The following is a 10,577-nucleotide window of genomic DNA, read 5'->3' on the forward strand; positions in this document are numbered from 1 at the left end:
ATCGATATCTTATTGATGGCCTCAGGTTTACTGTACATGCCGAGTTTCCATTGTTAAGACATCAGATTTGAGATAAAGAGAAGCTGGGTTTCCTTTACTTACTAAAGAGGTTTGTCGATACCCAGCCATTCTGTAGTGTCTTTAAGCAAGTACAATCATCGCTGATTCATATATGTGGGCATGTATGAATTTCTGTAAGCCCCTGTAGCCCACAAATGTGTTTCAGGGTGTGGCCTCTACCACTAGGATAGTAGGATTCAGATTCTTAACAAATGGTTAAAAATATAGGCATAGTGGTCAGAAAGCTGAGATTGAGGGTTGGGGGCTAGGAGCACTCAGACCCAGGAAATCCAGAGTCCCATGACCTGGATCAGAACCTCGGAGAGCTCCAGGTACTTGGATGCTGGCAGCTGGAGGCAGGCAGGAGTTACTCCAGTGCCAAGCCCACCCTCCTCTGCAGCAAAGAGCTTTTCTTGTGCGGATAAGGGGCTTCCAGGATTTGGGCCTCAGTATTTATGTGCTTATGGATAAAGTGGTACATTGCATTCTTTAGGCATGGAGGGAAGTGAAGGTTCCCAGTGGAGCCATGGGCGGCATGATTTTGAATCTCCCTGCTCTAGCCATGACATCAGTTCTTCCTGGGAGGTGAGGTGTAGCAGGAGAGGTCTGCCTAGAAGGCCCAGAGTTGAGTCCCATGGCCCGTTCTGCCTCTTACTAGATTTGTGGCCTTTGGCTGGTCTCGTATCCTCTTACTGGGCCTCATGATTCTTCTATGCAAAAATATATCAGTCTGGAAAAATCTTGGGTTTTGTTTTTTCCAATAACACAATGACAGTGTTATTATGAGGAGCAAGTGAAAAAATATCTGCTAAAGAACTTAATTATGTAAGCCTTTGCCAGCGTAAGGTTGTATCATTGCCAGCTTCATCACCTATTTTTAGAGCCTACCAATAGGAGTCCATGAAATCAGGCATGTGTGAGTGTCAAAGAGTAGTTCAAGAAGTGTACTCCCCAACTTACATTTGCATGGTAATTGGTACAATGGGGTCAGTATGCATGTCAGATAGTTTGAACCAGAGTCTAGTACACAGAGACTTGTGATTTGCTGTGCAATTTGAAAAGTTTTAAATGAAAGAGCTTGTCCTGTGGTCTTTTGGAAGTAACTGGAGGATTTTAGTAGGGAAGTGACAAGAGCGGACATTTGGTTTAGGAAAGTGTCCCTTGTGGCAGTACAGAGGCTGAACTGGGATGGAAGAGAGTGGGGGCAAGGAGACATTACCACCCAGACAGGATGCAGGGGAAGCATGGTGAAGAGATGGGCTCTGAATCTAGACAGGTTGGGTTTCAGTTCTAGTTCCTACTTGTCTGACCTCGGACAAGTTTCCTTAGTTCTCTGTCTTGGTGTGTGCATCTGTGAATAGAGCTGTTGTGTGGGTTAAAAGTTCCAATCCCAGTGAAACTTTTAGAGCAGGCATTGGCACATGGTAAGCACTCACGTTAGCTGGTATTCATGTGCATTTTTACTGTGGTAAAATACCTATAACATAAAATTTGCTATTTTAACCATTTAAAATGTACAATTTAGTGGCATTATTTATATTCACAATGTTATGTCACCATTGGCACTATCTTTCTCGTCACCCCAAACTGAAACTCTGTAACGATTAAACATTAATTCCTATTCCCCCATGCCACTCTCTGGAAACCTCCAGTCTACTTTCTGTGTCTGAATTTGACTACTCCAGGGGCCTCGTATAAGTGGAATCATATTTTTCCTTTTGTGTCTGGCTTATTTCACTTAGCATAATGTTTTCCAGACTCATTCATGTTATAGCATGTATCAAAACTTTATTTCTTTTTAAGGCTGAATAATATTCTCTTGTATGTATATACCATATATTGTTTATCCATTCATCTGTTGATGGACACTAGGTTGTTTCCAGCTTTCAGCTGTTGTGAATAATACTGCCGTAGACGTTGTTATACAAGTATCTGTTTGAGTCCCTGTTTTCGGTTCTTTGGTGGGGTATATACCTAGGAGTGGAATTGCTGGGTCATTTGGTAGTTCTGTGTTTCACTTTTTGAGGAACCTCCATATTGTTTTCCACAGAGGCTGCGCCATTTTACATTCCCACCAGCAACATACAAGGGTTCAAATTCACTATATCTCCATTGACATTTGTTTTCCTTTTTTTAAAAAAAGTCTAGCCATCTTAGTAGGTATGAAGGGGTATCTCATTATAATTTTGATTTGCATTTCCCTGATGACTAATGATGCTGAACATCTTGTTGTGTGATTGTTGGCCATTTTTTAATTTTTGGAGAAACATCTGTTCAAGCTATTTGCCTGGTATTTATGTTTTTAAGGCAGTGTGGGAGGAATGGAGAGAAACAGATTAAGGAAGTATATTGGGCACAACTGGGTGACTGGTTAGATATGAGAGTTAACAGTGAGTTTTCCAGCCTGGGTAAGTGAGTAGACGATGAGCTGTCAAGCAAGGTAGCTTCCTCTCCTGCAGAAAGCGCAGGTTGGAGGGAAGATGTTGGGGTTGGGTGAGGCTGTGTTGAACCTGGTATGCCTGGGTGTTATGCAGGTGGAGAGCCTCCAGGATGCGCTGCCACGTCCACATGCCTGATTGGTTTCTCCAGGAAAATTGCAGGGCACATTTTAAGTTTTGTCTCCTCCCTGCTTCCATCTAAGAAGCAACTTAAGAAATTTGGTCATCATTAGGTTTCTCTATTTGGCAAATGTAAACAGTCGTTATGGAGACAATGGGATCTGAGATTTATGGACCATCTCCTCTCCTGCTGCTGGTTTCTCAACCTTTAAGCACCTCCTTGATCAGATCTGTCCTTCCAAGCTCATAGGTGCTGCTCTGAACCCTGGAGTATGAACATTCTTGACAACCATACTTCTGAAGCCATCTCCAGTAACCACCCCAGTCTCTCAAACATTTGCTCCTCCCTCACTCTTCTCCAACTGCATGCCACTAGCAGTTAGTGCTAAGCAAATGCTTTCCATGTCACCCACAACCCATTGAATTTCTCTGAATTACTCCTTGGTAACACTGGATGTTGAATCACTGCATTACATTGTGTCCAGGTGGGAAATTTGTGTGTGCATAGTCATATCCACACTGCAATGTAAAGTGAGGTTTGAGCAACTGTTCCACCCCCAAAGAAGCAACTGTTGGGGAATGAGCCCCCATGGTGGCTTGTTTTCTTTACTTCTAGAGCCATGGGCTGGCAGCTACCACTAAGAAAGCATCCCGTCATGCGGCTCAGGCAGGCAATGTTTGCAGATTGTCCCCTTATGCCATCTGCCTGTGAGGCTGCAGAAACCCCCAGCAACTGCTGTTCTAGCAGGTGCCAGGGCTGCTGAGGTGGGAGTTCGTGTACATACACATGCGTGCACAAAGCTTTGTGCTGTGTTGGCCTGGGACGCCAGCTGAAACTCTCAACCCAGCAAAGCACCAGCCGCAGTTGCTGGTTTCCGGTGGGGCCCTGGTGAGGGAAGGAGGGAGGGCGGGAGGGAGGGCGAGGCTGTTGTTAACCAAGCCAGCAATCTAGCAATCCGGGAATTGACTACGGTAACTCTGGTGTGTAGGAAGCTGCTATGCAGTGGCTATGTTTTGACAAGCCTTTGTTCTTTTCACCTCTGCCCAGGCTGAATTGTGGTCCCCTCTACCTAATTTACCATCTTCATGTTCATTCCATAGGAGCCCACCCACTCCACTTTTTGCCCTTCGTTCTTTTTCAAGAACACATCTCTCTCATCCTTGAGTCCTTCCAGCCACTCAGCCATGCTTTGGGTCTAGCCCCTTAGCTTTCTTTTTCCCAAGTCATTGTGATTATGGGTTCACACAAGCCCAGAAACCCCCTGCTCCAGACCTGCAGTTTGTGAATTACTCTAATTTCATGCTATTAATGTAAATCGTTAAGGTAATTTGAAATAATTGTATCAGCCACCGGGTTTAAAAAAAATATCTACCTTAATGGAGTTTTGATATGAGAGCACCTAGAACTTTTTCTGTGAAGGACCAGGTATTTTAGGTTTTGATCTCTCTTCCAACTACTCAACACTGCCATGCAGCATCAAAGCAGCCGTAGAAAATACTTAAACAAATGAAAGTGATTGTGTTGTAATGAAACTTTATTTATTAAAAAAAAAAAAAAAAAAAGGTGGTGGGAGGCAGTTTGCTGACCCCTGGCCTAGAATGATAATCTTCATTTCAGCTTGTTATCCTTATATTTTTCTTTGTCAAGAGTTAAAAAGCCAGAGGAACTTTATGACCGTAAATGAACTGAATTCATCTTCTTTGGGGTTTAAAATAATTGTGAGCACAATGATGGTTTGGGAATATACTTCTCTAAACTCCTGTTGGGAAGGATAGAAACCAGAAGGCTTTTAAGGGGTGACTGTGCTTGGCCAAAGCTTGTCATTGTTCAAAAAGTAGAGCAGGCTGTCACTTAGAGCTGTGCGGTGGCCTTTATTATCCCTCATTCTCTTTATGGTTACTTGGAATGGCCATAGTCACATAAAGACATTGCCATATTAGACATCATTTCATCGTATAGGACCAGACACTTCTCTAATTAATTTAAGGAAAACAAGCTACAGAAATATTGTGGCATTTTTAAAACATCATGTTATACTGAGTTGAGGTCATTATAATTTATTTCCAGAAAGTCGAAGCATAAAATAGTCAAAAAGGCATTTTAAAATTTCAAACTACAATCTTGTTTTCCTTTTATCTATCTTCACAGGAAATAAAGAAAGAGATGAAGAAAGACCCTCTCTCCAGCAAAGCTCCAGAAAAGCCCATGCACGAAGTATCCAGTGGAAATGCTTTGCTATCTTCTGAAACAATTTTAAGAACCAATAAGAGAGGTATGGAAAAGAAGAAAGAGCCCCCTCCTCACACACAAACCCAGACTGAAAACTTCTGGGTAAACTGTGTCAAATTTTAAATTGCTGAAAAAATGACTGGTATTTGCCCTTTTGGGCTTTTTAAAATATGAATTTTGGATACATACACACACAGAGCAAGTAATGACAGAATAACTATAATAAAGGGAACAGAGTATTTTTTTTTTTTGACAATGAGAAAGTAGACTAAATTTATAAATGATGTTTTTTTTCCAGGACTTTAGGTTTTATATCTGTTTTTATGGATGGAAGGTAACTTTAGAGAATGCAGTGGTGCGGGCTGAGCTGTGCGTGTTTGGCTGTTCTCTCTTTTTAATTTAAGGGCAGGCTTTATCAGGGTCTTTCTCTAACTGCTGGGCCCCCGAACACAGACCTTGCCTCTGTTTAGAAGGTAGTTTGTGAGAGGACAGCTCATATAACCACCTAACCAAGAGACCTTTAATCATCTCGTTTCTCTCTTTTGAGAGAGACCTCAAGGCAGATTTTCAGCTATCAGCTTGCTGGAGTTTTGTTTTTTTCTCATACCCTCCCTTTGTGAGATTGTTGCTTTAAATGATGGGAGAGACAACATAAGATGGCAGAGAGGACTCGACTCAATTTTAGACTGTGGTCACACTAGATTCCCTGGGTTTTTCCTGACTTCACCCTCACCGTGGATCAACCAGGGCACACACTGAGTGTTTCCCCGGTAGGTTAGCATCAGCTGCAGGCTTTTCATGGGTTTATTACTTCCTTAAAGAGAAATATAGAGCTGTTCAAAAGCAGAAGCAGGAAATGTATTAGCAATGAGTTCCATTAAAAAGAAAAAAGAAGGCAAGTTTACATAACCATGGAGAAGAACAGTTAATCTTTCATAAAATTTAGACAGCATAAGAATTTGTCCAGTAAACTGTCCATTGATCATAGTGCTTGAGACATTAGCTTTGTGTCTCTCTTCCTTCCTGCTTCTTCCTCTACCCCCTCCAGCTGCCCTGGGTTACATTTCCTTTTTTTGAATTACCCAGATTAAATATTGGCTGGAGGCCCACACTGGTTAGCAGCTATAGGATTCTCTCTCTCTCTCTCTCTCTCTCTCTCTTTAAGTCCCATCTTACCAGTGCAGGGGATTTCCCATTCGAAGAATTAAGCATACTTTACTGTAAAACTATAGTCGTCCCCAAGTGTGTCTTGCATTCTTGCAAATAAGTTCCAGAACTCTTGAGGTCTGCCCTCATCAGATTTGGAGAGCTGGACTTCAGTGAGTCCTCTGACATTTCTCCAAACCTCCTTTGCTAATCTGGGTCCTTACAGTTCCTCCTGATGCTTCTTGGGACAGTGGGCTGAGGAATTGCATAGACACTGATCAGCATTGATCAGAGGCAAGGCCTCTCCGCCAGCCCTGTTTTTGTAAAGTAAATAAGAGAATGAAGGTAATTAATTAAATTTAACTAGATAAGGAATTAATTAAGGAATTAAGGTAATTATCTGGATGAGTTTGGTAAAATTACCTGAGAACTTTAAATCAACGAAGGAATAAAACTTTTTAAATAATTATCTCTTTACAACTAAAATTCTAGCCTTTGGGGTCCCCTATGGAATTTTTCATTAACCAAAAAATGGCATTAAAAGAGTTTATTACTTCCTTTTTTTAAGCCTCTACCTTAGGCCTGCAGCCTGATTCTGAGAAACCTTTTAGTTATTTTATATAATGAATCTGCCAGTGGCTCTGAGACCTAGCACATGGGGGCATTCTGTAAATATGAAACACATAACAAACCATCTTCATTCTGTCCCAGGCTTCACACTGACCCCCAAGTCACCTGGGCCCAACATAAATTTCCAGTTGAAGGGAAGCATTGTATACCAGCGCCAGTGCTGTCTTCGGCCCTGCCCCCACCCGTCAAGACTAACAGGATCCTACTACTTCTTATACTAAACAGCGGGTAGATTGATTGGCCTTGTCAGGCCAGATAAATAGTTCATTGTGCTGAGCTCAAAAGCTACATTTTTTCCCACCCCAAATCAATGAAAAACCACTTTTTTTTTCCCTTAAAACAAGGATCAGAGGCTAAATCTGTGGGACGATTCTAGTCACTTGTAAACACTTCCTTCCCACCAATTTTTCAACTTTTATGAGTTATCGTAAATGACTGAAGTCTCCTTTCCTTTGTTTCCCTCAAGCTTTGTCCCTAGAAATCTCTTGGATGTTTTTGTCTACTGCTGTTGTTCTGGAAGGAAGTTAAGTTACTTTCAGAGTTTAGCACCAGCCTGTGTTGATTTCTTACAGTATATGAGTCCAACTTGTGATTTAGCCTTGGACCCTGTGAGAATTTAATAGTTAACACAAGTTCGTTTTCTTTATCAAAGATGAGATGACTATTTACATGGGCCTTATCATTCGATACAGGCTTAGCATTGGTTTAATAAAGAAAGATCACATTCTATTTATATGAGGCTGAAATTGAACCACTTTATTGGGTCCTGAACTTGAGATAGACATAGCTGAAGAAGTAATGCCCAAGTGTGTCCAGCAGTTTTTGCTGGGAACATGCCTCATTTTGTGGCAGTGGTGAATAGGCTGTACTACCTCACAATGTGGGATGAGCTCACCCTCCCTAGACACCTGCGTAAGGTCAAAAGATACTCTAGGTTTAAAAGAAGCTATTCATAGCCGTGGGAAAGGCCAGGACCATGGAAACAGCAGTTTGGGGACTGATTAGTTTCCGTTTTCAGCTTTAACCTTTGCAAATTTCTAGAGTTGATTTAGGAAGGTACTGGAATGACTCCATGGGTTTTTCATTTGAGGAAAAAGATGTGACTGAAATTGAGAGAGAGACATAGAGAGAAAGCATGCAGGTCCTCCAGATGGCTTGACAGCACCAGCTATACGTTCTGGTTATAGAACTGTAAGAACAGTTGTGTCTGCTCCACCCTCAGCCACTTCTCTGGGCTTTATCTGAGTCACGGTGAGGGAGCTTCCTGTTTAAACCAAGCCTTTCCCAAGAAGTAAGAAGCCATTTTTCATTCAACTTAAAGCATAGATGTTGTATATCCTAAAGTAATCCCAGACTCCAGATGTTGACAAACTGGACCTAGAAAATCTGAAAACTTTTCTCGAAGACAAATGTCATTCTCATGAACCAGACAGAAAGGGTTGTCTGTTTCCTTCTGAGAATCATTTATTATTTTGTTTCTCCTATTGTTAAACCCATATAGGAGAATAATGGGCTCTCCTAAATTGGAACATTGCTCTATGGAGGAACTTTTAAAAAAATATTTAAACCTCAAGTTTAAGAGCAAAATTGAACAAATGGACATTTTAGCAGTTAACAGCAAATACGCTAAATACATACTTGAAAATGAGCAAGCAGAATTTTGTCCATTTGAATATATGGCCCCTTTTCTGCTTGAATTAAAATGAAATAAATTATTTGGTTTCGTCCTTAGAAGGATTTCTGGACCAGCTTTGTCCTTGTGATAAGTTAAGTCTTCAGACTGTAATCAGCACATTGCTGGCTTGTGTAAGGACCAGTTTGTATTTCGGGGATCTAGTTTCCCAGGTTTTGCCTCGTTAGCGGACCTCATGGGGAAGTTACCTCTCACTGATCCCATGAGGTTCTTGCTGCCTATAATTTTGGATATCGTTCCTTCCTCACTTTTGGGTGTTTACTAATGAACATTTAATAGCACATGTTTCCTATGTATCTATTATGGGCCTGCTCCCGTATTTAGCGTTGGGACAGATAGAAAGACTAGAAAAACAGCATCCAGTCTTGCCTACAAGCAGTTCCAGTCTGTTGTATTACTTGGAGAATGTTGAGAAAGTGCTGCACATTTCTTATATCTTTTTTATGACAAGGTGGGGTTATGTCTCTTATTTCTGTCATTCTGAAATGTGAAGCCACTCCACAGGTTTCTGGTTGGCTTTATATGTCCTTGTTTCTATTTCCAGTTTATCATGAATTCAGTGTTTGGTAAGTCTCTATTGTATTTTGCACATTTACTATTCTTTGCTATTATTATTGTTATTGTTATGCTTTCCTGATATAAAATGTATTTTATAATCATCTTTTTAAGTCGCTCTGCTACTTTGGCATTTGCCTTCTGAAAGATAAACTGCTTTTACCATCTTTATTTAAGGTTTGTTGTGCATTTGCATTTTACTGCCTCTTCCAGAGATTAATGCTGAAAGATCCGATGGTTTAAAAGATGTTATTTGTAACATGTCTAGCACTGATGCTCTGAGATGAGAGTCAAGTTGCGATGGGGGAGGGTTGCTCTCTGAGTTGGTATGTGGATATGACTTTGATTGTAGAGCATTGCTCTGTGGATTCATGTGTTTTGTCCTTCAGACAGGTTTAATTCAAAAGTTTTCCTTGACAGAGGGATCAACAGCTGCTCTGCCTCTGGTGACACACTGTTGCTTTAAAAGTTAGTGCAGAAATTCTTCAGAATTCATTTCGTGTGTGGATGGGTAACACACACATGCCCTTTATTAATACGGGCCTAGTGTTTACCGCACAGAAGGGCTCTCCATTTTGGTCTGCTGCCTGTAGCTGTCAGAAGAATTTTACCTAATGTTTATCATTCTTTCCCTTACTGTTTCAGTACTAGTCATTCCAATCCCTAAACAGATCTGGCTATAGTGACCTCGCTGAAGGGAAAACATTTTTTCAAGCTTTCATTCCTTTAGCATTTACTTGGCTACTCAGAATAATATTCTTGAGGTATCTGTTGGCTTGTTTGTTAAAACATGAGTGAGTGTCTGTGTATGTGTGTGTATGCATATACAAGTGTGCATGTGCTAGCATTGAACTCTCATGTTGGCTCAGAGGCAGTGGCCTGGAACTTGATAGGCTATTGGCCCTTAGTTTGAAATGAAACTCTAAACAAAGGATGGGAAAAGTGTCCTTAATAAAGAAAATGTCAACTGTACTTTGTTAAGGTAGATGTGAGATCTGGGGATTTGTTTATAGTAACAAGACTTTTTCTCATTTCACATTCCCTTTTGGAGAAACAAAGGAATCAAAGTGTGGCATATTGGGTCAGATTTTTCTTTGAGTTTGTAAATCATTTGTTGATTTTATCTAAATTGCTGGATTTATGGACAGATAGAAGAGTAAGAGTTAAGAAAAGGCATTACTGTTGTGTGGAAGCTCTTGGCTCTCAACTGAGCTGGTCTTTCCCATGGGAGAGGAATATAAAGCTAGCAACCTGGCAGTGGACATGGATTGATATAATATATAGTCATTCAATAATATATACGTCCGCGTGAATGGATCTACATACGCATTTATAGTCTTTTTTTTTTCCAGAGGTCATTTAAAGCAACTGGCCCTGGCTGCTTTTCTGTTCAAGTTCTGTTGGGAGCCTGTGTAAAGACCAGTAATTGATGTTAGAGTATGTTGCCCTTGTTCATTTTCTTATCTGAGTAGTTCTGCCTCTTGGGGCTAAATAAATGATTAGGTTCAAATTAGGGATGGTGGTGAAATGGGTGGAGAAAGCCATTCTGGAGGGGTGTTGCGATCATACATTTACTGGAGGTTTTTATGTGTTTAGAATTTTCCTTTTATTACATTTATCTCCTTTTAGTCTCTCTGTCCTGGTTCTAAGTCATTGACACTAGAGTAATGAGTGTCCCATGGAACCATCATTGATTTAGACTTCC

At 40.9% G+C, this 10,577-nt stretch overlaps 1 protein-coding gene across 2 annotated transcripts in view; it reads left to right on the forward strand.

The window, feature by feature from the left end:
- SH3KBP1 (SH3 domain containing kinase binding protein 1) overlaps window positions 1–10,577 on the forward strand; it is a 265,298-nt gene that overhangs the window by 68,108 nt on the left and 186,613 nt on the right. For both annotated transcript variants that reach the window (XM_006911625.3, XM_025046625.1), the window contains exon 2: window positions 4,768–4,891. In XM_006911625.3, the coding sequence (XP_006911687.1) occupies window positions 4,783–4,891 (109 nt within the window). In that variant the 5' untranslated portion in view covers window positions 4,768–4,782. The remainder of the gene's footprint in view (window positions 1–4,767; window positions 4,892–10,577) is intronic.

This window comes from Pteropus alecto, unplaced genomic scaffold (assembly GCF_000325575.1).
Source record: "Pteropus alecto unplaced genomic scaffold, ASM32557v1 scaffold23, whole genome shotgun sequence".
Lineage (NCBI taxonomy): Eukaryota > Metazoa > Chordata > Mammalia > Chiroptera > Pteropodidae > Pteropus > Pteropus alecto.